Genomic DNA, 26,375 nt, shown 5'->3' on the forward strand with positions numbered 1-26,375 from the left:
TGGCATAATTAAGGGTCCAACTTCATTCTCTTGCATGTGGATATACAGTGTTCTCAACATCATTTGTGGAAGAGACTCATGTTAGATTGTTGTTGTCTTTTTTTAATGCCCTGAAATGATGAGTTTGTGAGAATTTTCTGTTTAATTTACGATGTTTTGCACACTGACATTTAGCTTTGGTATTTTCTTAGTTATTGATATTTATAGAATTTCAAGTTTTATAGGTATGAGGCAGATCCTGTCAGTAACCAGTGATATAATTTTAAGTGATCATTCAGCCCTTTGGGTTGTTTGTGGGGTTTTCACATTCGGGGTTCTTTTTTTAAATCAAACATCTATGGTATATTAAAATTTTACATGAGGCAATTTCCAGGTCCTTCTGTGTAGTTTTTTCAAATGCCTAATGTATATTAAAATATTTGTTGCTTTGAGCTAAATATCTAAAAGCATTCTAAGCCAAAATAAGTGATATAGAAATAAATGTTGCATAATTTTTCCTGTCCTCCTTTGCTCCTAGGGAAGCAGCACGAGAGTGTCGTAGAAAGAAGAAAGAATATGTGAAATGTTTAGAAAACAGAGTGGCAGTGCTTGAAAACCAAAATAAGACTCTCATTGAGGAGCTAAAAGCACTTAAGGACCTTTACTGCCACAAATCAGATTAATTTGGGATTTAAATTTCACCTGTTATGGTGGAAAAGGACTGGCTTGGCCTCAAGCAGAAAGACAAAATAAACATTTTATTTTCTAAACATTTCTTTTTTTCTATGCGCAAAACTGCCTGAAAGCAACTACAGAATTTCATTCATTTGTGCTTTTGCATTAAACTGTGAATGTTCCAACACCTGCCTCCACGTCTCCCCTCAAGAAATTTTCAGCACCAGGAATCATGAAGAGACTTCTGCTTTTCATCCCCCACCCTCTTCAAGAAGTAATAATTTGTTTACTTGTAAATTGATGGGGGAAATGAGGAAAAGAAAATCTTTTTTTAAATGATTTCAAGGTTTGTGCTGAGCTCCTTGATTGCCTTAGGGACAGAATTACCCCAGCCTCTTGAGCTGAAGTAATGTGTGGGCCGCATGCATAAAGTAAGTAAGGTGCAATGAAGAAGTGTTGATTGCCAAATTGACGTGTTTTCACATTTTCATTGTGAATTATGTAAAATTGCAAAGAGATATACCCTCTAAAAAAGAGTTTTAGTGTGGTGTTGAAGAAATTAAGAATGAATTCGAAGTGCTTTCTATGTACATTCTCTTCTTCAATACTGACAACTTGTCCTTGACCTTCTGTATTAACTGTAGCTCTTCCATAGGGCAGTTGTTGCTTCTTATTTCAGTTCTGTATGTGTTCAACATCTTGAATACATTAAAAGAAGTAACCAACTGAATGAAAAAGCATGGTATTTGAATTTTAAATTAAACTGAAGTAAATAAAAGTACAAAGCTTGTTTTAGTTAGTACTAAATTCTTAGTAAAAAGATGCTCATTAGTAAACCAGCCCCTTGAGTTACGTAACAAGGTTTTTAAATAAATGTTTTTGTCATCGCCTTCAAAAATACTTATGTCACTCATTTACTTAAAAAGATATTTCTAATTAAACCGTTCCCATTTGCACTTACACTATACCACCAACAGGAAAGCCTTCCAGATGTTAAATAAAACAAAGTGATATCTTTGTTTATAAAATGTTGTGTTGTAGAAAAATACTGATTTTAAATCTTTTCCATATTAACATACTTTAACAGAGTATCCTTAGTGAATTTTTTAATGAAAGTGTAAGGATATAGTTATAAAAAGTACAGTATTAGATGTACACGAGAGTTATTTTCTTCAGACGTATTTGAATGACTGCTGTACTACAATATTTGGATTGTCATTCTTACAAAACTTTTTTTTTGTTTTGTTTTGTTTTGTTTTGTTTTCTCCTAAAAAGGATAGTTGTGCTTGAGCTTTCCAATATGCTGTATAGCCTTTGTTGTTCTGCAAAGGAGCTACCTGTTTTAACCCCTGACTATACCAGTCTGTATTTATATGTATTATACATTGTTTCCAATTACTACTTCTAATTATTAATTACTCATTCACTAAGCTTGATAAATCTTTACAAAAGTTACCCTTTAAAAAAATAGGACTAAGGTGGATTTTAAAAATTGGAGACTGACATAATGTTAGATATAATTTCTCATTTGAAAAGGTTATTCCTTTTAAAAGAAGAGTGTAGAAAATTGTTTTATATTTAGTCATGGGTTATTTTTAAAAGTTTGTTAATGTATTAACAAAATATACAGATGTGGGTGTTAATTGTTGGGTCCCTTTTGAAAAGTAAGGTTTTTAATTAATATTTGTAAATGGTTTATTTTTGTTTGTAACAAACCATTGTCTCTTTTCAAGGATGAACAGAGTTTATGAAGGAGCATCATTCTAAGAATTGAGTGATGTAGTCTTATATTTGGACAATTCACCAGATTCTCAAGAAGGCTTTCAAACGACTGTAAAGTTTGATGTTTATCCTGCTGAGCTAATGGGGAAAGTTGTAGCATAAAAATTATTTGTATACCAGCATAGATGTGTCATTTTCCAAAACTTCAGCAGAAACCAAGCAAAGTGACAAATCTTTTCACAAACTAGAATTCTTTCTTAATGAGTCAAAATGTTTTGAATGTCATAAACTTTATAAATGAAAATTGCCTAGTATTTAGCAAGTTGTATTCTCCAAAGTAAAATGTTTCCAAAAGTTGAGGCATTCTGTTTAGTTAGAAAAGTTGGTGGTCCTCTTAGTCCCTGATGAATCAAGGCAGTCACATCCATATTAGCTGGTTGAATTTGTAAGTTTTTACAAACACCAGGTCCTTTGTACCTTGAGGATGATTGCACTGGTTTGAAGTCAGTTACTTAATGGTGAGGTAAGAAATCTATTCTGTTGCTAAATCTGTTTTAGACCCATAAAGAGACTTGAAAATTTCAGTTTATACAGATAGAAATTAAGCATCTTTTGTGCAGACTTTTTTTTTTTTTTTAACAAGAATTGGAAAAAAGGTGTTTGTTTTTAAGCATGCAACTTTGAGAATCTTTATTAAGGAAATGACATAATTAAAAAAAAAAAATCTTGTAACCAAGAACATATATGGCCACATTACCAGTAATAAATGTTTTTTTTCTCTTCATATTGGCCAAAAGGGAATGAAAATGTCATCATAGGAATCTGTACATATGCTACTGATTTGCCTAGAAAATAGCAAGTTTGGTATCGCTTACTTTGCAAATATAGGGCCATGTGGCACTTTTATCTATAGGACAGATTAACTCTAATAAAAATGAAGTGGGAGGGGTTTATTTTTGATATATTACTCTTACGAGTTTTCAAACTTTGATAGTGTTTAGCTGAAAAGTGGTTTAGAAAGGGCTAGATCCAATGTGTCCACCTTATTAAAAAATTGATATCAGATCTAATTTTAATTTCATTCTTTTCAAACTCAAGTACCATATTGGCAACCATCATATTGTCATAGGTGCTCTGTTTGTTTAGATATTATTGGGGGGGAAATGGCATTTGTATAATATATGTGTACATATATATAAATACATACAGTATATAATCTGAAGCTCTGAGAGCTCCTAAGTCAGGAATGCTGAGTATTATAGTATATTGAGGTCAGATGAAATTTTACATCTTTGCGTGTTCTGTTGCATCCCGTTTGGTAGTTTCTTAGACTGCATTACTCCAGCACTCATGATTGATTTTCGTCTTCTAATTTTCTTCCAAGTATTTTATTTTTACTGTTCGTTTTCTTTGGCTTGATACTTTTATGTATGTTACTAGTCACTTGAAAACTCCCCCGCCCCCAAAGTATTTGGTTTTTATGCTTTGTCTCTGGCAGCTATAACAGTGGTAAGAACATTTTGCAGATAGCTTCTAAAAGGTACCACTGACTTTTCAAAACTCATCCTGGGGGAGGAATTTGGGTGTTTTCATTTGAGCAGGGATTTTTTTCAGAAAAATGTGTTTTGATGGTAGGTCAGCAGCAGTGCTAGAATCTGAAAGCACAATACCAGTCAGGCAGGCTGTCCGATCAGAAGTCATCTGGCTGAAGTTTATCTCTGTCTCTCAGGCCTAATCCCTACTATCATTTTGACCACTTGGGGTGACATGTGGAATCATACAAAGGCTTAGGAAGAAACAACCAGTGTGTTTAAACCAGGATGCTTTTACTTACTTGAAGTGACTTCAATCTAGATTTCTTCTTTACATTTTAAAAATGTTTTTAATTTTGTGATCAGCAACAGTCAATTTATTAGCATAAATTGGTCTCTTTATTTCGAAGATCAAAAAGTGCTTCATTTTGCAGGATTAAATAAGGCGAATATAAAGTTATGATTTTTGAATTAACGTGGGTTTTTAGAACAGTCATTACACACCTTTTCAGTTATTTGTAAGAGGCTTCATTTTGTTGCCTTTTTGGCTCTGAAAACTTTTGGTATGCTGTTTCCCGTTGACGTGATACAAAAGTTGTATATTTATTTGGATTATATTTACATTATATTCTTTGTAAATGTTTGGTGTAACTTGCACTTTTAAAAAATGACCCTGTTGGGTGTTAGCAACTTGAGAAAAGTTCCCTCATCAATTGATTGTCAACTGGCTTTTTATGTCATTTTCCTCTCTTCAAATCATGTGACTTTTTTAAATGGAAAATTTCATTAAAATATTTTAGCACCTAAAGGCTAGCCTTATAAATAGCTGTGAAAGAAAAGTAACAGGAAATTAGATTTGACTAGCCCAGTTAATTAAAAGATGAGTTTGAACCCAATGGGATTCTTTTACATCATGGATAAAGATAGAAGGAAAAGCAACTGGAGTAAATTGATACTTATTTTCAATTTTAAATGAGACTGTATTCCCATTCCAACATTAGTGTTGTCTGTAGGGTGCCAAGATATCCATCAATTTACCTAGAACAGTAAAATAGTTTTCAAGGCAGTTAATTACCATCATCATGGAGACCACATGGAATGATTTGACTGAGGTTTTTTCACTTAAAATTGGCTTTGTTACCATCAAACACCTAAATCGGACTGAGGTCCGGTGAGCAGGGAATGCGCAACGCGCTTCGGTAAGCTGCCTGGAGGCGAAGAGTTGAGGGATACATTTGCTCACTCTGTTGTACAAAGCACAACTAGAACTTTTGTTGGATGGTTTGCCTACATCTTGAATACTTTTAATGTTGATACGTTGACTTTTTTTAAGTTGACTGCACAGTCACTGTATGTACTAGGAACTGGTTTCCTTGACTTTCTCGAATCAATGGCTAGGAGAGGCACTAATCCCTGAGGGGTTGAACATATCATGAAGCTGAGTCAGTATGGAAGAATTTCAAATAAATCAAACAGGGTGCTGAAGTTCCATCTGTCTCATATGCTTCTGGTAAGTTCGTACTGATTAGTGAATGTAGCTTAAGCCTTTGTATGTGTCCTCAGGGGGGCAAACTTTAAGAGGGACCAGATAACGTTTGAGTGGAGGGATTATATTTCAGGTGTTTTAGCTTGAAATTTATTTTTTAAAAAAATAAAAATAGAAAAAAAAAAAATAGAACAAAGCCTGTGAAGATGATATAAACAGGCAGAGTTGTTTTAGCACAGAGAGAAAATATTGACCTGTCTGCATTCTGGTACTGTGGGTGCAGGTCCTAGCTGGGTATATAACCTGATACATTTTTAATTATTCTCACCAGCAAGTAAAAGGAAAATGAACAATCTTTGGGAAATGTCTTTGAAAAGGGGCAAATGGTAGGAAAATCAGATTTTACCTCCTTTATACAGGCATTATGTGATACTTGCCTACAGAAGTATGGGCGTTTCCAAGCTTCCGAGGAGCATCTCAGAAATGTAAGAGTCAATCTGAGATAGTTGAAAAATTGGTAGGGAAGGAAGAAAATCCCTGCAAATAGTAATCTTATGTTAGTTGGCCAAGTGAAATGATCTATCTTTGTGTTTGGGAGGTTTTATTTTCTTACGTTTTTAAAATTGAATTGGTAAATGCTTTATAGACATATTTTTATCCAGGTGCCACTCCAATTTGTGTATGTAACAAAAATTATTTATATTAAAAGTGGGAAATAATTTGTCACCATTGTTCTGTGAGTATGGATTTATGGAGGGGTGGCAAAGAGGAGTGCTAGTTAGCAGTTTTCCATGTAGAGTCGTCCCCAACTGATTTGTCCACATGTCACTTGTCCTCCCCACCCAAAAAAGGAATTATTTCTAACCTAGATGTATCACTTGAGACTTTTTAGAAACAAAATAATCAGGGAAGTTTCTAGAGAGAAAGATGGTGTTTGTTTTTGTTTTAATTTTTCCTTGAGGATTGGGGTAAAGAATACCTCCCCCCAAAACTATCAGCACAAAACAGGGTATCGATTTTTAACTCTGATGTTACTATTGGAGTTGAATATTAAGTAAATATAATGAGGGAAATACATTTCTAATAAAATTCCCTACATTCTAGAAACATCCCTGTTTTAATTTTTTTACCTAAATCTTTTTGTGCTCTATCTGTGTAAAGAGAGAAAATGTACTGAGTTATAATGCATTTTATTAACACTATGTACATAGTAGCTGCTTTGTGTTCAGAATGGTAGCAATTGCTTTGTATATTAAAGTGATCCTTGTGAATTTGTGAAATATTGTCAGAAAGTGCTTTTTCTTACTGTAATCTTTGTGGTATCAACTGTCCTAATGCCCTTTTTACACACATTTATGTGCAGTCACATAAACATGCTTTTAAAAACTCTGTAAGTCTCTTTTTTGGGGATGGGATCTCTCGATTTTGGTTTCTGACAGTAGTGTTAAGCTGTATTTTCTGGGACTTCAGTTTATTACTTTTGTTAAATGAGCAAAGTTTATGTTAGAATATATCACAAGCTTGTGTTGCACGGCAACGGAAAACTAATTTGAGAAACCAGGACATATCTTCAGTTATTTAATTTTACTGTATTCCTCATTTTTAGCACAAGATTTCTTTGTTCAGAAAGATTGAACAGTGCCTATTTGAAGATGTGGAGATGTTACCGCCCTATTGAGAAAACCAATGGAGACATATGACCAGCTGTCTCCAGTGTCAGAAAATACATGTTTTAATTGGAAGAACAATGAGAATAGCTAACTTGTCAGGCCCCCTTGTAATTCAAAAGTTCTGTGATCATAGGAAATGGGAGGAGGTGTGGTTAATCTGCTCTTTGCTTAAAGCATAATAAAAGATTCTCTCCTGTTGATTTAATTTCTGAAAATAAGCAGTTGCATTTATCCTAAGGTACTTTTTAAAAAAATTGCCATGACGTATTTATTAAGCTTGTTACACCTGCTGTTGTATTGAAGGAATTGCACACATTTTATTCTTTCTCTTCTACAAAGTGTGACCACTTAAGGTGATTGTACAAGCAGACATTTTTGAGAGTGAAAGGGTGACATTAATAGGGACAACAGGTGTAAACCAGGATTGTGCTGAGCAAATCGGGACCTTTAGTCACCCTCCTTGTAACCCGTGTCCAGGTGCTTGAGCCTCCAATAAAAGGATAGAGTGCCTCTCTTCTCTTTATCCATACCTTTGTGGTCACTTGCTTATTTCACCAATACTTGAGCACTAAGAAGTACCTGTCCTCAAGCAGCTCTAGGACACAGCCGAAGAAACCATTCTAAGACGTTCACACAATTTTAGCTCTGGTGCTACACTCTCCTATTTGTCCTCTCCACTCAGATTGCAAAACAGAACCTCTCATTTCTCCTCTAAATCCGTTCATCTCTCAGCTGGCTTTTTCCATCTTGTAAATGATGCCACTATTCCACTACGCTGCTTAAGGCAAAACCCCAGAAAATCACTGCCTTAGTGTTACCTTCCACTGTGCATTTTTCATTTTTCCACATCTTTCTTTTGCATATTGACCAAACTGGGGCTTAGGATTCTGATGAGGTCCTAACAAGTGAAGAGGAAAGGTATTTCCAGGCACTTCAATGCTATTTTTTGCTATTTTTTTTTTAAATTGAGGTGCAATTCACATAACAACATTGACCATTTTTAAGTGAACAATTCGGTAGCGCTTAGTGCCTTCTCAACGTTGTGCTAGCTACCACCAACCACATATCTAGGTCCAAGTCGTCACTCCAAAATCAAACCTTCCATCTATTAAAGAGTTATTATTTTCCCCTCCCTCTATCCCCAGGCAACCATGAATCTGCTTTCCATTTCTATAGTTACCTATTGTTTCTTACGTATAGGATCCTATGTGACCTTTTGTGCCTGGCTTCTTTCACTTAGCATGTTTTTGAGGTTCCTCAAAATCATTTATCGGTACTTCATTCCTTCTTATGGCTGAATAACCCGTCATATATGCCACAGTTTATTCATTTATCCACTGATGGACATTGGGATATTTCCGCTACTTGGTTTTTGTGAATATGCCGCTATGAACATTCACGTGCAGGTATTGGAGTCCCTGCTTTCAGTTCTGAATACATACCCAGGAGTGGAATTGCTGGGCCATATGGTAGTTCTATGTTTACTTTCTAAGGAACTGCCAAATTTCTCCTGAGCTGCCGCACCACTTTACATTTCTGCCAGTGATGATTGATATGTGAGCGTCCCAATTTCTCCGTGCGCTGACCAACGTTGGTTTTAATTATGCCCCTCTTTACAGGTGTGAAGAGCTAGCTCGTTGTCAATCGTATTTGCAACTCTAACATTTAACGATGTCGCGTATCATCATGTGTCTGTGGTTATTTGGAGAATAACCAGAATGCTCAGAATGTCTGTTCAAGTCCTTTGCTCATTTTTTAATGGTGTTTTTTGTTGTTGAGTTTTATGAGTTTCTTACATATTCTGGATACCAGAGCCTCACCAGGTAGTACGATTTGTCATTATTTTCTCCCATTCTCTTAAGTTTTCGTTTCACTTTCTCCATAGTGTCCTCATTTTTTAACTTCGTTTCCTTAAGTAGTATGTACGTTTGGAAAATATGACAAATGGGGAAGCAGTAAAAAGCAGTTTCTTGTGTATCCTTTTAGAGACAATCTGTGCATATACATGCAAATGTAATGTCTATTCTCTCCTCTCTCCCCTTTTTACATAAATGGTACTTTTTCACTGAATGTGTCTTGACAGTTCTATTTCAGTTTATGTACATCTGCCTCAGTCTTTCTAACGGATGTGTGGTATCCCATTGTGTAGATGTATCATAGTTTAATAAGCACCCTCTTTTGTGAACATGTAGGTTGTTACTTTTGACTCTTCCAGATACACACAAGTTAGTATAAATATAAGCTAGCTTATCTTTAGGATAGATACTGAGAAGTGGGAATGTTTATTAAGTATGGTTTTCATATTTGAAGGTTGCTTCCTAAGCATTAATAATTTGCTAAATTAATAAAAAGATCATGTTGGTATTTTTTTAATGTCAAGCTTTATAGTGTATGTAATTTTTAGGAGTTAGAAGTGGCAGAGCCAGCCTCAACACAAGGTTTTGTAGCAGATAGGCCCCCCTTTTCACACCTCTGTTATAGGGATTTCCCCTCTACCACAGAAACAGTTCTCAGGTAGGAAACTTAATTTTTCAGCATACCATGTCTTCTAGTGTTAAGTTTTAACACTTCCTGGCTGTAGAAAGAAAAGCATAATATGATTGAAGATTGGAAAGAAACGTCAGAGCTAACAAATCCTCAATTTTTAAAGTCACAAAAAAAGAACGGAGTTCTGCGCTGATTTCATGCAGTTCTTGTCAGTTTCTCTTTTTCCCAGAACAAGGCTCTCCGCATTCACTGCAACATGTTGCCTCGTTCTTGTTAAAGACCTTGAAAATGCTACTTTTCAGGGCATCTGGATGACTCAGGGTTAAGCCTCTGACTCTGGCTCGGGTTATGATCCCATGGTTTGTGGGTTCAAGCCCCAGGTCGGGCCAGCTACTATCAGCGTGAGCCCAATTCGGATTCTCTGCCCCTCCCGCCCTGCTCTCCCATTTGCCCTCTCAGAAATAAATATTAAAAATTTAAATTAAAAAGAATGCTGCTTATGTCTAGGTAGAGGTTCTGGGGTAGCAGTACAATTATGACCATGTCTCTGACACAAAAATAAATCACAGGACTATTTCACCAACTATGATGTCAGGCCCCATGCTGGTATATTAAAAAGTGGTTTTTAAAATTACTTTAAAATTTTTATCTTGAGAGAGAGAGAGGGTGGGCAAGAGGGGCAGAGAGGATCTCAAGCAGGCTCCACACTCAGAGTGGAGCCCAACACAGGGCTCAATCCCACAACCCTAGGGTCATGACCTGAGCTGAAATCAAGAGTCAGACACTCAACCAACTGAGCCACCCAAGTGCCCCTCTTCCTGATTTAAAAACTGCTATCTTGGGGCAGCTGGGTGGCTCAATCAGTTGAGCGTCCGGGACTTTGGCTCAGGTCATGATCGTGGCTTTGAGCCCCGCATCAGGCTCTGTGCTGACAGCTCAGAGCCTGGAGCCTGCTTCGGATTCTGTGTCTCCCTCTCTCTGCCCCTCCCCTGCTCACACTCGGTCTCTCTCAAAAATAAATGAACATTAAAAAAAATAAGTAATCTGCACAGGGAATGACAGCGTACTTTATAGTGGTAGTTCTAAGAACCTGACGTCCTACATATATTTTAACATAGCATCTTGGCACCAGTATTTGATCTTAATTGTGGGAAAAGTCACTGGAGAACTAAGAGTTCTAAAACTGAGCAGTGTGAAAATCAATGCTTAGCATATAGTTGGTTTAGACTAGGTTTCTATCCTTGAGGATAAGACAGGCACACTTAGAATGCACGTTCCCGAGGTCAATCCTTTAACATAAGAGAAAGCCATCACAGCTTTCCTGACATTTATAGCGGACACTGTGGCACACTGCCCAGATATAACGTCTACCCCCAGCCCCATCCCTCACCGCCACACACCCATTAAGCACTCACTTCCCCAGCTTCTGGCAATGTTGGATGATGGCTCTCAGCTGAGTTCTTCCAGGTCTTTTCTTCATCCTAAGGGTATGCCCCTTAGATCACATGACTAATCTATGCAGGGATAGAAAACCCTGCCCTCTTGGCTTAGTATGGCCCAACTACAGGGCCATCCTAGCTCTCGTTTCTGAGGACTCCTGACTGCCTCCCAGCCTAATTTCCCCCTATTTCCCAATCCTACTACTTTTACTACCTCAGAGATGTCGACCTTGAAATCATTCCCATTTAAACTTTCTACACCCTAATGTCCATCTCTGAGTGTATTTCCCCAGGGAACTTGGCCTGAGACAACATTTTAAACCCAAACACACACACACATACAAAATCATTTGATTTTTCACTTAAACACCAAACTATTCCTGTTGAATTTTTCTTGCCTTTTATTGACATCTATTAAGACAAGAAAAAAAATTACCTTCAACCTTTTCTGACCCTCAATGTTTTATGAACATGCAACACCACCAATTAATGCTTCGTTCACTCGGTAGAGTACCCAGACATCTTGAAGTTTTCCATCCCCACCCCAAACCACTTTAATGTCTGTTCTGCAAAGTCAGGGATATTAAAGGAGCTGAACCCCAATTAAAATACTCATTTCGAAGAACATACCTGAGTGGGGGACCGGCCTTTCATTTCATTACAGTGTTGATACTGCAGGGCTTGTGTTTTACTTGTTTTAAAAGACCTTCCATGTTCATAGCACAGTATTGGCGTTTTACGGATTTGCTGGACTATGGATATTTCTATGTCACGTGCACTTATCAAAATTGTGTTGAACCTGTACGTCACAGAATGCTCAGAACGTTTAATTCATAATTCATCTTTATTAAAAGTAAAACCTCTAAAATATATGTAGAAAATAATGTATTGGGTATTTTCACATCCAAGGTAGTCATTAAAAGGTTAAGAGGAAGGAGATCTTGTTTCCGATGATTTACAAAGATCTATCTCCAGTACCCTCGACCATACTGAGATTTTAATTCTTGTCATCTGAATTTGTTTAAACTGTTAAGCTTTTACATTGCTTAAAAAAAAAAAAAAAAAAAAAGTGTGTGTGTGTGAGGGAGACAGAGAGAGACTTCATTCATAAAGTCTGTCAAAGATAATCATAAAACATGGGGCGCCTGGGTGGCGCAGTCGGTTAAGCGTCCGACTTCAGCCAGGTCACGATCTCGCGGTCCGTGAGTTCCAGCCCCGCGTCAGGCTCTGGGCTGATGGCTCAGAGCCTGGAGCCTGTTTCCGATTCTGTGTCTCCCTCTCTCTCTGCGCCTCCCCCATTCATGCTCTGTCTCTCTCTGTCCCAAAAATAAATAAACGTTGAAAAAAAAAAAAATTGAAAAAAAAAAAAAAGATAATCATAAAACAATGTAGCAGTCATTTAACCCAAATACCAGTACCCTCTAAATGGAATGCAGTTTTTCATTCAGTGAATATTTGGCCCTGAGACACTGGCTGCTGGGACGCAGCCCTGGAGGAGGCACCAGTCCTGGCCCCCAGAGGCTCCCCATCTTCTGGGGAATCCAGACACGGAATAAGCAATTACAAGCACAACGTGGAAGGAGCTTCTCGGGGAGCTCCTCCCACGAAGGGGTGAGATTTCGAACTGTTTTCAACGTCATCCTATGCATTATACGAAGGAGGGGAAAGCCTAGGAAAGAAATACAAACACAACATCTGAGAAAGGGGAGTGCCCGGGGAAAGCTACAGCTATTGAAGACGACATCCCAGGCACGGCACATGGTGGTTTCAAAACGTAACTCAACTTTTACTTTTACTTCATTTGTTTGTATGCCTAAATCGGAAATGAAGCCAAAAAGCATGAAATGAGACCTCAGGGAACTCACATCCTAATCTCAAGTAACCAAAAGTAATACTTAAAACCTAAATGGGGCAGACAAAAGATTTCAAGAGCATCAACAGCTCAGGGAATATACATTAAGCCTCTGGCTTTATATTCAGAAAATTAGAAAACTGGGCTAAACATGTATCTCAGAATGGATTTAATAGAATTTGCATGGGTTAGCCTCACCGAAACAAGCTCACTGCTTTGAAGGCCCTTTTATACCAGCCCTTCATTCTATCACCAGTGAAAATTGTTTACCAAGAGGGGGCAGTATGGGATACAGATATCTCATACATTCCTTTAACGCTAGTTGGACTTTTCAGAGTAAAATAGGACTATGAAGTCACAGCAGTGGGACAAAGCGCCACTTTGTTTTCAAACGGCACGTGTGCTTTGTCCCTTGGGAACCTTTGGTTGGTTAGACTTTTTGTTCAGGAGCCATTTCATCAAATGTGGTTCAATTCCCAGGCTAAGACCTTCACCGACACGCTCAATAACAACATTCCTAAAAATTACAGCCAACTAGAAGTCCTCCCTCTGGTTTCTCTTCTGTGCTTTGTAAATATGTACGTCTTTGTCAGGATCGTAGTGAACCTTAGTCACAGTAAACTGCCTCTCCAGCATCGCCAAGAAGTCGTTATCCCGTTCATAGCGAATTCGGCAAGCTAAAAGAATCACGGAGCGGTTGCTACAGAGATGTTCCAAAGTCTGAAGAAGATCTGTGAATGTTTCTTCTAAATATATGATATCAGCTCCAAGTATCAGGTCAAATTCTCCAGGTGAATAACTCCCCAAATTTTGTCCCCAAGTCAGCTCCTTAACAACAGCTTTGGATTGGATATGGGGAGGTAAGTTGGCTTGAACATTTGATTTAAGAAATTCTAATGCTACTTTTCGATCCGTGATAGTCACATGAGCACCTAGAATGTGGGACAGAGAGAGAGAGTCATGTGCACATCAATACAACTAACAGGTAGGGGTGTCAAGTCAAGCGGGGGGTGGGGGGGGGAGTGTCTCTAATATTCCACCCGAAATCCAGAAGCTCATGCCCTTCAGGGATGGCTGCAAACGATCAGAAAATGACCAGCAGCTCCTCTGCACCGCTTACTGGTAAAAGTGAACTTTGGATTTGCCCCTCTGACACATCTGTTTGCTAAGTTGTGCCTCTGAAGTGCAGAGCCCCCCAGTGACCCTACACTGAAGCTTCTGGATTCTGCAGGTGGAACTGGCCCACCTCCCACAGGTATCTACCGCTACATTTTATTCATTAGCTCATGATCTTCGAGTCAGTAGACCTGAAGGTAAAATGGAATCCACAAAAGAAAAATCTAGGAGCAAATGATTATAAAGACGACAAGATACCAAAAACAGGGAAAGGCTACTTTCTCAGGTCTAAGCTTTAAAAAGAGTCAAGGAGGGATTAATTGGCTATTAAGAAATCCCAGTCCACGTCTCCTTATGCTGTTAGGAAGCAGCCAACCTGTATGTATGTAAGTTATATATATATACATGTGTGTTTGTATATATATATACAAACACACATGTATATATATACACGTAAGTTATATACGTATATGTATGTATGTACACATATATATGTATATATTTTGAAAAGTGGTTAAACTTAGAAATTCCTAGATTGTACTCAAGTACCGTAGGTTAAAAACGTGAGATCATGTTTACTAAATGCTAAGTTCCTGCGTGCATACGGCAAAGGAGGCAGTATTTCATTAACGTTTCTCACGAGTTGTTTACCATGAACTAAATGTTTGCCATGAACCAATACGGCTGGGAGAAGACCGAACTGTAGTCACCCTGACAGCAGTGAAGCAACTAGCTAAGGCCGGCCCTGAAGTACCTCATCTGCGCTGCAGGAACCGTATGCATAATCCTGTTCAGTTCTGACTTTGTAACTTCTGAAATTTAACGTAATTTCCATTCTTTCATAAGATTCTCGCTTCCGTGCCTTCTGTAGTTTGTGACCTTCGTGGGTCACGCCCCCACGGGGTTCCACACCGGCTACGGCAAGCACCCCCTCAGCGGCAGCTGGCGGAATTCAATCTGACGTTTACAGTGCTCCATGTAACCCTGACAAAGGTGCTACGGTTGCTGGACTTTACAAGCACACACCCACTGCGTTGACCATTCTGGCCGAGCAGTGCGCTGCCTCGACGAGTCAAGTTCACAGACAGCCTTTTCCTGGTTTGACTTAGAAATTTATGTCTGGATTTCGTAACAACGGTCTGTATTTGCTGGCAATACTGGAGTGATCTAGTCTTTTGTAGATCACCTTGGTGTTCATTTGAATACTTCTTGCGCATAGACCTTTCCGATGCCTGCCTCGGAGGGTTTCTGAGGCTCTGAGGCTACTTCTAATCTGCTAGGTGTTCCAGGAGTTTCGGTAGGACCTTGATGCGACTTGGCCACTCCTCTATCAACTGCATAAATATCCAAGTGGCTGCTATCGAGCATGGGACAAAAACCCCTACCTCAGAGCTTAGATTCAAGTGAAGAGACAGGCAATAAGAGGTGTTTTTGGAATCAGAATGACCAGTACGTTAGTTGGAGATACTCACTCCCTAGGGCAAAAATAAAGCAGGAAAGAGAGACAGATGCCCAGAGGTAAGGAAAGCGGGTGGGACATTGCAGACTGAACAATAAGGGAAGGCCCCACCGAGACAGTGACTTAGGCGAAGTGCATTGCAGGAGGGGCAGAATCCCCCGCAGGCAGAAGAGCAGGTACACAGGCCCGCGGTGGGCAGGCCAGGGCAGCCAGAATGGTAGGAACGAGTGCAGGAGGGACAAAGCGGAAGATGAGGCCAAAGGAGTAATAGGCAGGAGGCAGACCACCGAGGGCCGCACACGGCAGGTTTCAGAAAGGCTTTGGCTTTTTCTGAGAGAAGCTAATGGAGAGTGCTGAGCGGAAGCGCCAATGAGGTTAGGCTTTAACAGACTTTCTAGCAGTAGGGCCAGGCCGGAAGCAAGGGGTCTTGTGACGAGGCCCCCACAGTGACCCAGGTGAAGGAGGCTGGTGGTGTGCCCCTTGCTGTAACCACGCCACGCACCCACCCCGGGGCCAGCTCCCAAATACGCCCACCCAAGAGCAGCCAACCCTGACTCTGCCGGGAAGCTCTTCCTTACCACCCACTCACGTTTCGTCACCCAGACGTCCGTCCCTGAACACGGCAGCCCTGCCTGTGGTTTCCTTTTGGGTGTTTGTTTACAGAGAGGAGCACAGGGATGTCTTAAGTGTCTTTTAATCTATCAGTTTCCCTACAATCTTTTGTTTCCCCTTTCAGTTTGGGGAAGAAACAAATCATTTATCCTGTAGTTTCCCACAATCTGGATTTCACCGACCGTGCCATTTTATATAGTCTGTTCCTCTCTCCTCTGTATCTCCCGTAAATTTGACTTTTTTGAGCAAGGTTATTTCAGAGGTGGTGATATGTTCTTCATCAAGGGGTATGTAGTACCTGGTAAGCTTACCACCAGGGGAAAGGGTGAAGAAAGGGCATCCGAGGCAGAAGGGACAGACCAGAAGCAGCGTGTGCGTCCCTGGAACCGCAAACAGCGTGCGGATCTGCAAAACGAGCCTGACAGTCCGTCAGAATGAGGTGAGAGCCTCAGGGGTGTTCGGCCGTGGGGAGGCAGAGGGGTGTTTAAGCACCGGCCACCCCAGCACTTCTGCATCATGGATGGACCACTTCAGTCTACTGGGAAGTGGCTCTGAGAAGACAAAGCGGAGGCAGAGAGGTCAGGAGGTGGGGACCTGCAGAGCCTCACGGAGGAGACAGATGCTGAGAGCTCCAGCCAGGCGGGGGCAGCGCAAAGGGAGAACTGGAATCAAGAAATCCTTAGAAGATGGGTCAGCGGGGCTGGCGGGAGGGGGGGGTATGGGGGTGGGGGGGTTATGGGGCGCGGGTCAAGGGGTGGTCCTGAGTGCGTACTTGGATGGCCACACTAACTCAAGAGAACAAAAGGTCGAGTTTGCAAAGGGAAGAAGAGTTCAAGTTTAAACACACATACTGTTTGAGGCGCTGAGAAACAGGCAGGTAGAGATGCCCAGCCTTCAGTGAAACATACATACAAGTGGAAAGCTCAGTGGAGATTTACACTACAAGTACAGAAAACTAAAAGACAACTTCTTCCTGAGCATATTTTAAGACTCTTCCCCAGACTTGGTTGAGCATCAAATCACCTCAGAAGCCTTTAAAACCCAGATTCCCAGGGGCCTGGGTGGCTCAGTCAGTTAAGTGTTTAAGGGTCCGACTTCAGCTCAGGTCACGATCTCATGGTTTGTGGGTTCGAGCCCCACATCGAGCTCTGGGCTGACAGCTCGGAGCCTGGTGCCTGCTTCACATTCTGTCTCCCTCTCTCTGTCCCTCCCTTGCTTGTGCTCTCTCAAAAATAAACACCAAAAAGAAAAAAAAAATTTTTTTTAATTAAAAAAAAAAACAACCCACATTCCCTGACCCCACCCCAACTTACAGAACCCTATCTTTAAAATGGGATGATTTTTTTCTAAGAATACTTTTCACACAGTATAAAGAGATTTTCAAACTAAGGACGAGGGTGGGAGTCAGAACAGCATTCCAATTCTAACTCCACAATCCAGGAGTGTTGTGACCTTGTGCAAGTTACCTAACCTCTGTTAAGCCTTCATTTCCCAAGGGGAAGAGAGCTCCAAGTAGACCTACCCACCAGGCAGGGGGGCGTGGTGAGAAGGACAGACTAAATAGACAGAATGTGGGAACTGCCCAGGAATTAAAAGCTGTTTTGTTCTTTTAATAGGAAAATCTCATCACCCATTATTCAAGTTCTGCATAGAACTTACCGGGTTTTCTCCCCTGGCTTTTTAATAGAATCTGTCTTTTCCTCCCTCCCCATCAGAATTAGAATGGAAGCTTCCTGAGAAGACCGGAAGCCTCAGCACCTAAACCCAGGCCTGGCATATGGTGGGTGTTCACTGAATTTGGGAATAAATGATTCGGGTTACGAAAAATGAAAATACTTTTTTAAAAAGGAGAACAATCAACCTCTGACACGTTCAAAATCACCACCTATTCTAGTTCTCGCTGCCTCCGTTCTAAAGAGAGTAACTTTTTCTTACCCTCAGGTCTCACCCTCAAAAGCAATGCCTTATACTTTGCAGTCACAACAATAACGGGTGTGCAAATCACACAGGAGTGCAGAGAGATGCGCACGACAGAACATGAAATGAGACACACATATGTGTACGTACATACATACATGCATATACACACACATACACACACCTCTATAGCCACAATTACAACTGTGATTAAATATACAAGTGGAGGGGTGCCTGGGGGGCTCAGTGGGTAGAGCGTCCGACTTCAGCTCAGGTCAGGATCTCACAGCTCCTGAGTTCGAGCCCCGCGTTGAGCTCTGTGCTGACAGCTTAGTAGAGCCTGGATCCTGCTTCAGATCTGTGTCCCCCTCTCTCTCTGCCCCTAACCCACTCGCATTCTGTCTCCGTCTCTCTCAAAAGTAAATAAACATTAAAAAAAAAAAAAAATTAAAAAAAAATACAAGTGGAAGCAAAAGAACGGAAGGAAATAAACCAAAATGCTAACAGTACTTATGTTGCAGAGTCATGAATAACTAGAATGTTTTAGGCTTTTTTCCCCCTTTATTCGATTTCTAGGGCTATTTTTGAAAAGAGTTACATCACTTTTGTAAGAGAAACATTACTTTTCATGATTTTCTAGTTTGTCCAACTCTTATTCCAGAACTATTTGAGTATCTACCACATGGCAAGTGGGGTCTGGCTGGGGCCAAGGACACACAGGATGAGACACAGTCCCAAGCCTCAGGAGCTTCAGCCTGCCAGGAGAGATAGACACAAGAAACACGGGCTTGTAAGAAAGGCTGGGACAACGTGGCAAGTATACCAAGGGCTGTGGGGAGAAGAAATGAGGCAGCAATGAATTCTGCTCCGCGGCAGGAAAGGATTGAAAGAGGGGGCGGTGAAGCTAGGCCAGGAAGCGCACCTCCCCCCAGTCACGAGAGAACACCATGCTGTTCTGTCCCAGCCCACTCCCAAAGCCGATCATCTTGTGGGGCGACAACTACCTAGTCCCCCACTCTGTGCTAGTCTTTAAAGAACCTCATCATCCTGTTTTACCCAACCTCACAGATCCGCATTTCTAGATCACAAACAGATATACTCAGAGGAGCAATTAACATTTATTGAGCATTTACTTTGCGCTAGTCAAGGAGCTGATTTCTGTGCATGATCTCATTGGATCCTCAATGTGGCAGGAACTGATTATTATCCCCATTTTATAGGGAAACTGAAGTGGAGAGATTAAGCAACTTGCCCAAGGTCACACAGCTAGTAAGAGTTAGAAAAGGTGTCAAAACCAAGTATAACTCTAAACCTATGCACTTTGCCAACTAGCAAGTCTCTGCACCAGCCGACGCAGCTCTGCATGAAGACCCGCTTGTCCAGAGGAAACAGAAGAAACCTCATTTCCCTTCCAGTTAACTCCTCCCACATCAGCAAACTTAGTGTCAAGGAAAGACAGTAAGTGTCTGATGCACCTGGTTTGAGTCCTCAGGTCTCCACTGACCAGGACTCCACAAAGTGACTTAACCTCCCAGAACCCCAGTTTCACCGGCAAAATGAAAAATTTTTAAATGTGGGGCGCCTGGGTGGATCAGTCAGTTTAAGCATCGGACTCTGGATTTCAGCTCAGGTCATGATCTCGCGGTTGTAAGATGGAACGGAGTTGGGCTCCTTGATGGGCATGGAACCTGCTTGAAATTCTCTCTCTCTCTCTCTCTCTCTCTCTCTCTCTGCCCTTCCCATGCTCATACGCACACTTGCCCTCTTTCTGTAAAAATAACATAACATAATAAAATAAATAATAGAATAAAATAAAGTAAAACAAAATAAAAAAATGAAACCTAACACGCACGGGAATGCCGTAAGGCTAACCTGAGGAGAACAAAAGGCAGTGTACGAGCGAGGGCCTCATCAGTACCTGAAGGTGCCGTGGTGTTGGATGGAGACCTAGATCCATTTACACACCGTTAACTACCACGCTGCCCATGTTCCCCACCACATTTTGGAAGGCTAGATCTAAACAGAGAAAAGAATACTAAAAAAAGAAAATAAGTTACCGGAAAGAGGACACAATAAAGGAGGGGCGTAAGTGGGTCCTCGAGCACCTGTCCACAATGGAATGGAATTCTAGCTCCTCACCACCAAAGTGTGGTCTGAGTACCAACAGCGTCTGCATCATCATCCCCTGGGAGCTTGTTAGATATGCAGGTTCTCAGGCCTGACCCCAACCTACAGAAGCAGAAGCTGCATTTTGACAAGAGCACTGGGTGACGATATTGAAGTGATGAATGTTATATATTGTATCTTAGAGGCTGGTCTACCCACTGGGTGGCTTGAATGGCATGAGCCAGAAGCTGAAGAAAGGAGTCAACAATAAATAACAAAATAAAAACAAAGCTTAAAAATACTGTAGGCCTAAATTAATATCTGTATACCAAACCAAAAAAAAAAAAGACAAACCTCGATACCAATTCAGAACTGTATACCGCGAAGAGAATTTTTAAATATAAGATGTCAGTACAAACTACAGCAGGGCCGGCCCTTCTCAGAAGAGACGAACCAGCAAAGTTTCCTCAGCAATGAATGAGACTATCTGTTCTACCTGCCTCGCAGGGTTAAATCCAACAGAGTACAAGAAGGCCCCTAAAGTGTAAAAAACTATGTACATGAATACGACAATTTTCTTTGAACTGAAAACTGCCTTCTGATCATACTGTTGGCATAAAACTGAAAGGGACAGGGACCTAATTCAGACAACCCAATTGTCTCCTGAATTGCAATTCTAAATGCCCAAATAAACGTGTGTTTGCTTAAACAAAACGAAAACAAACAAACAAACAAACAACCGAAGGGGGCAAAGCAGTCTTTCATGGGAAGTATAAATAACAGGATGAGAGAAAGAGTAAGAGAGAGAGAGAGAGAGAGAGAGAGAAGAAACGAGGCTTACTGGAGTTAAAGACACCAGCAGGTGACTCATAAGTACAGGGGACAGAACATCCAGTAAGGGAAAACCCGGTCTGGGTCTGTGTCAGGGAAGCAGCAAACACACCTGTCAATGAGCTCCACTCGCAAAGGAGGGAGCCAGCATACGGCACTCACCCAGCAGGGCAGCCACTATGCCCACCAGCCCGGTGCCGGCCCCCAGCTCCACCGCGCGGCGGCCCCTCAGCTCCACAGCTCCCATCTCCAGATACGCAGAGAGAACGACGGCCTGAGTCAAAACACAGCGTTGTGTGTCAACGAGTGCCGGAGGACCCCAAGGGTTTCGGACGGGCTTTACACTGGCAGGAAGACATCACACCCTCTCTCCCACTGCAAGGTTGCAGTCCCAGTTTAACAACATACACAGAAACTCGGCTGCTGGTGGGAGATGATCCTAGAGCGGACGCAGCCTAGGCCCCACCGAGGTCCCTCCTGGGGACAGCAGGGGTCGATGACGCTGCCCACACAACATAGGGTGCTGCTCAATCTGGGAAGTTTCATTTCTTACTGTGTCACTTAAAGTTTACAAAACGACCCCGGTGGAGCTTACATGAACAGTCTCTGTGATTTCGCTTAAAGGAATGTCCAGTTCCTAACCCAAGTTCAAGGCAGCTAGGCCACGATGTCACCCAAAGGAAGAGGCAGAGTGGCTCCCGCCCGGGGTTCCTGGAGCTGGGTGCTTCTCTCGTGTTGTCCTGCATCACTGGGGGCCCTCACCACATATTATCAGGCATGGGAAAGGAAGTTTTGGACACCTGATGCATGAGTTAGCATTTGCATACAATTCTATAAAAGCATTGTAGGAGCGCCTGGGTGGCTCAGTCGGTTAAGCGTCCAACTTTGGCTCAGGTCATGATCTCATGGTTCAGTTCACAGGTTCAAGCCCCGCATTGGGCTCTGTGCTGTCAGCACAGATCCTCTCTCCCTCTCTCTCTCTCTCTCAAATAAACATTTTTTTTTTAAAGCATTGTATGTTGTTAACATGATTTTTAAATAGAATTTGTCTTTCACAGCCACATACTGGTAGCATAAGTAACAATTCCTCTTCTTGGTGAGCATTCAAAAGGCTCACCCATTCCTCACTATTATGTGCCCTATTAGTCGTTCTGGGAATACTTTCCATGTAATCACCTTGGACTAGATTCCTAGAAGAGGCTACAATACATTGAGATGTTTACACCTGAATGTTTCTCTAGCATCCCTAACGCAATGTTAAGACCACAAAATTACATCTATCATTTATCCAACATTAAATGAGTTCCCACTGCGAGCTGCTTGAGGGCAAGTCACTGTCACAAAAGCTGACAGAACAGTGCTGTGAGAGGAAGCAGTAAAACAAAGCAACTAATAGTATAATTTTGTGACCATTACAACTACGGAAAACTTCAGGAAAACATGTGATTTTCACTTTGGGCTCTCCCACTTTTTACAGTATTCTTTATGCAATATTTTCAAAATGAAACTTAAGTGAAAAATTAACTTAATGAGAGTCCAAAGCAGTTAGGGGCTTCCTGCCTTCCTTCCAGCTCTCCCTCCCTCTTTCCTGTTGGGTATATTACTGGCAAGTAATTTACTTCCCCTCGGCTTTCCTTCATTCACCCTCAAAATGCAATCTTTTGGGGTTGGGGGAGAGAGCAGGGAAGTAAGAGATTCCAATGGGTATAAGTATTTTTGGAGGGGCTGGGGGATGAAAATGTTTTTAAAACAGAGCATGGTGATGGTGACACCTCTCAGTGAATTTACTTTTTAAAAAAATCACAGAACTGTATAAACAAGTGAAATGTATGGTATATAAATTATATCTCAATAAATCTGTTATTTAAAAAAAAAGAAGAAGAAGAAGAAGAAGAAAGCCAGTCTTAAAATCAATTGTGGTCAGAGGCCCCAGGGTCTTACTTACCGCGTCCCAAACCACGGCGGCCACTCCCAGCTGTCTCCAGTCCTGCCGGATCCGGATCGTGTGGTTCGCAAAGGAGAAGGTGGCAAGAGGTTTGTGGAATTTCTGCAAGCCCATTACCGCTGTCTCCTCGTAGGGCACCAGGGCCATGTCACCTGCATCCAGCTCTCTGCTCCCTCAAAGCTGTTGGGCAAAAGAATCTCGCGTGACGCTAGGGCCAGAAATACTCCTTCTCTTTTAAATCGCTCCAAATGTTTTTTTTAAGGTCGTTTTACATGTTCAAAAGAAGAAACACAGGTGGGGGGAACCTTTGTCTAATTCCTTTTGCATGGCTCTTCCCCCTCTGGGGAGAGAAATTTAGTCCTGAATCCATGCTAAAAGGTGTCTTTGGGCACAAGAACCCAAGACCGTGCAACTCCTGCAGGATGCCCTACGCACTCTGCTGTCCCCACTGGCTGAATTCCGAACCCAGCCGCGTTAGAAGCAGAGCGGAGCGGCGCTGACAGCCCAGGGCCGCGGAGAACGCGGCTCTTTCTAAACTGGCCAGGCCCACGCAGACTGCAGCTACCGCCCGCTGCGGCCGGCAGGGTAGTTCCTGCTGTTTTGCTTAGGTGTTCCCTCCACCCCCTCTAAATTCAGTGCGTTCACTAGTCACCGCCGAGGACCCGAACCAGCACTTGGACTGGGTGTTAACGGCTTGATTATCCGGCTTTTTGACACCAGCTGGATATACACAGTCGACGCAGCTCCAACTCGCCGAGACGGGAAGGGAAACACACTGGCGGATTCCGAGTCGCCGGCGGGGAGAGCGAGAGCCCGGGTCCGGGGTGGACTCGAGCGTCCGCGGCTCGGAGGCCTGCCCCGAGTCCCCCGAACCCGCCCCCCGCCCCCCTCCTAAGGGCCGACCGGTACGCACTCGCTTCCGGCGGGCCCCAGTGCTCCGGGAACCGGTGGAAGTGGGGGTCGGGCAGCCGATCCAATGGGCCCTTCGGCACCCCCAGCCACGTGGGACGGGTCCTACACCGGGAGTGCAGTGACACAGCCCAGCCCGAGGCGGGCCTCGCCCCTACTTACCGCTGCGGATCCGGCCCCGCGTGGCGCGCATTGTTTGCCCCGCCCCGAGCGCGGCTGCCGCAACCACCCGCCTTAAAGGGCCCGGACCCGAAAGACCGCCGGGCGCCTGCAGCGAGTGCGGCAGGCGGCGGGGGTGGGCGGTGCGCGCCGGGCGACACGCGTTTCCGGTCCCACCTCCCCCAGACAGGTGTTTCCCGAGCGCTGGGGCACGCGGCGTCGCAGGTGTGCTGGCCGCGCCCTGGAGGAGGACACTGGGGGAGAGGGCATCAGGCCTCCCTCCGGTGGGTCCCCAAAGTATTCAGACCACCAAATCGGTTTCCCGGCCGCCGAGGGCAGCGTGGGCGAAGGCAGCGAGGTGTGGAGCCGCGGGTAGGTGCGCGGAGAAGGCGCGGGGTGCTCTGGCGGCCGGTGAGAGGGAGACCACCAACCTGGCGCTAAGGTCTTGCGCTGGTTCCACCTTCCTGTGAGCTCGTTCTCACCCCTGCGCAGGCGCGCGCGCACTGTGTGTGTATGTGTGCATGTGTGTATTTGCGTGGTTTGGTTTTGGTTTTTTTCTAGTTTGTGTGCTCTCCTGTTTTTCCTGTTAAAGGTGGCCAGTTAGCAGGTGTAGGAGAAAGTTTGCTTCGAAGTATACGTGGTCACCCATTTGTCCTCGCGTCACCAAAGTGAGGACCAAGCGGCGTCATCACCGCTTGGTGGCAACAGAGTAGGAAAAGTGACAAAGCCCTTGTCAACTAGAGAGCGAACTCGGAGTCCGCACGCGGCGCCTGGGCCTCCATAGTAAAACGGGCTCCGGGGGCGCAGGGAAGCCGGGGGGCGCGCGATTGGCCCCACACCCGGTCCCGGGCGTTGCTGCAGTCCCAAGGCTCTAGCCTCCCTCCTTCCAGTGCCCACGTTGGTGCACCTGCCGATACGACACCTGTGTTTGACGTGAAAGCTACTGACCTAGGCTGCTGGCCCTTGGAAAGCGCGGCTGGAGTGAGCACCCAAGCGTGCGACCGCGCGGGCAGCGGTGTCCTCTTCTCGGGAAAGGTTTCCTTTCCTTCCAGTACTCTGACCTCCAGCCCCGTCCCCCACCCACCGCCGCTCGGTCACGGCGATTCTCAGCCCCGGCTGCACATTAGAATAGGAGAGCGCTTTTCACCTCCCCCTGCCTGGACTCTGCCCAGGGAACGTCTCAGTGTGAGGAGACCCGAGTACTGGTACTTTTAAGAGCTTCCTGGTAATTCCGCTTGAGACCCACTCTAAGAGCCTCAGGCCAACCCTAAACCATCCCCTCGCCTCACCTCACCCCTCCCCTCCTGCAGGGGGCGTGCCGGCCTCTGTAGGCATTTCTTTAACCTTCCAGCAGAAGGCTGGGGCTGCAAAGCAGACTTAAGTGAACTTCCAAGATCAGCAGTGAAGGTCTTTTACTAACTTTTTTTTTCTTTGCTCAGTTTATTTTTATTTAAAAAATTTTTCTGTAAGAGAATTTATTTTTGAAGCAGTCTTAAGTTCACAACAAAATTGGAAAGAAGGTGCAGATTTCCCATTCACTCCCAGCCCCAGCACATGCAGAGCCTCCCCCCATTATCAATATCCCCTAGCAAAGTGGGACATTTTTACAATTCATTAACCTCCATTGACACATCACTATCACCCAAAAGTCCATAGTTTATCTTAGGGTTCGTTCTTGGTATTGAGCATTTATGAGTTTGGACAAATCTATGATGGCATATATCCACCATTATAGCATCATGTAGAGAAGTGTCACTTCCCTAAAAAAACCCGTGTTCCACCCATTTATCTCCCTCCCTCCTCCATAACCCCTGATCTTTTTACTCAACTCCTATGATAGGTCCATACAAAAGAGTGTGATTACTGGATCTTATGGTAAAGGAATGTTGAGTTTTATAAGAAGCCACCAGACTTCCCAACTGGTCGTACCATTTTGCATTCCCACTGGCAACAAATGACAGTTCCTGGAGTTCCTGTTGCCCCACATCCTTGTCAGTATTCAGGCGTTGTCAGTGTTGTGAATTTTAGCCATTCTGGTGGGTGTGTTGTAGTTGTCGTAATTTGCAATCCCCTAATGACCTACGTTGTGGAGCATCTTTTCATATGCTTATTTGCCACCTGTGTATCTTCTTTAATGAAGTGTCTGCTAAGTCTTTGACCCACTTTTTTCTTTATCCTATCATTTATTTTCCAGCTTTTTTTGAGATATCATTGACATATTTAAGTTGAAGGTACACAGGGTGATGATTTGATACATGTATGTACTGCAAAATGATGACTACAGTAAGGTTAGTTAACACACCCACCATCTCACACAGTTACAATTTTGTGCATGTGTGTGGTGAGAGCATTTAAGATTTACGGTCTTAGCAACTATCCAGTACATAATACAGTATCGTTAACTGTAATCACCATGCTGAATATTAGATGCCTAGAATTTATTCATCCTATAACTTTGTACCCTCTGAACAGCATCTCC

General features: G+C 42.8%; 3 protein-coding genes across 17 annotated transcripts in view; 2 read left to right on the forward strand and 1 right to left on the reverse strand.

The window, feature by feature from the left end:
• CREB1 (cAMP responsive element binding protein 1) overlaps positions 1 to 6,783 on the forward strand; it is a 60,921-nt gene extending 54,138 nt beyond the window's left edge. For 5 of the 7 annotated variants that reach the window (XM_045480959.1, XM_045480957.1, XM_045480961.1 and 2 more), the window contains one exon: positions 518 to 6,783. In XM_045480959.1, coding sequence (XP_045336915.1) covers positions 518 to 662 — 145 coding nt within the window. In that variant the 3' untranslated portion in view covers positions 663 to 6,783. The remainder of the gene's footprint in view (positions 1 to 517) is intronic. The other 2 variants (XR_006713118.1, XR_006713119.1) reach the window with 1 other exon arrangement.
• A 5,032-nt stretch (positions 6,784 to 11,815) lies between these two features.
• METTL21A (methyltransferase 21A, HSPA lysine) lies at positions 11,816 to 24,415 on the reverse strand. 9 transcript variants are annotated; one of them, XM_045480969.1, is made up of 5 exons: positions 23,900 to 24,013; positions 22,829 to 23,008; positions 21,046 to 21,157; positions 12,376 to 12,659; positions 11,816 to 12,126 (listed from the first exon to the last, which is right to left on the reverse strand). In XM_045480969.1, the coding sequence occupies exons 2-4, from the start codon at positions 22,973 to 22,975 to the stop codon at positions 12,412 to 12,414; spliced, it is 507 nt and encodes a 168-aa protein (XP_045336925.1). In that variant the 5' UTR covers positions 22,976 to 23,008; positions 23,900 to 24,013; the 3' UTR covers positions 11,816 to 12,126; positions 12,376 to 12,411. The 9 variants fall into 9 exon arrangements, 8 of the variants coding, with proteins under 8 accessions (XP_045336925.1, XP_045336927.1, XP_045336922.1 ...); XR_006713120.1 differs by lacking the exons at positions 11,816 to 12,126; positions 12,376 to 12,659 and adding exons at positions 13,663 to 13,774; positions 14,713 to 15,017; XM_045480971.1 differs by lacking the exon at positions 11,816 to 12,126 and having other exon boundaries at positions 12,548 to 12,659; positions 20,996 to 21,157.
• LOC123596933 overlaps positions 23,197 to 26,375 on the forward strand; it is a 48,037-nt gene continuing 44,858 nt past the window's right edge. The window contains exons 1-3 of the mRNA XM_045475149.1: positions 23,197 to 23,301; positions 23,549 to 23,781; positions 23,868 to 24,268. Coding sequence (XP_045331105.1) covers positions 23,197 to 23,301; positions 23,549 to 23,781; positions 23,868 to 24,268 — 739 coding nt within the window. The remainder of the gene's footprint in view (positions 23,302 to 23,548; positions 23,782 to 23,867; positions 24,269 to 26,375) is intronic.

This window comes from Leopardus geoffroyi, chromosome C1 (assembly GCF_018350155.1).
Source record: "Leopardus geoffroyi isolate Oge1 chromosome C1, O.geoffroyi_Oge1_pat1.0, whole genome shotgun sequence".
Lineage (NCBI taxonomy): Eukaryota > Metazoa > Chordata > Mammalia > Carnivora > Felidae > Leopardus > Leopardus geoffroyi.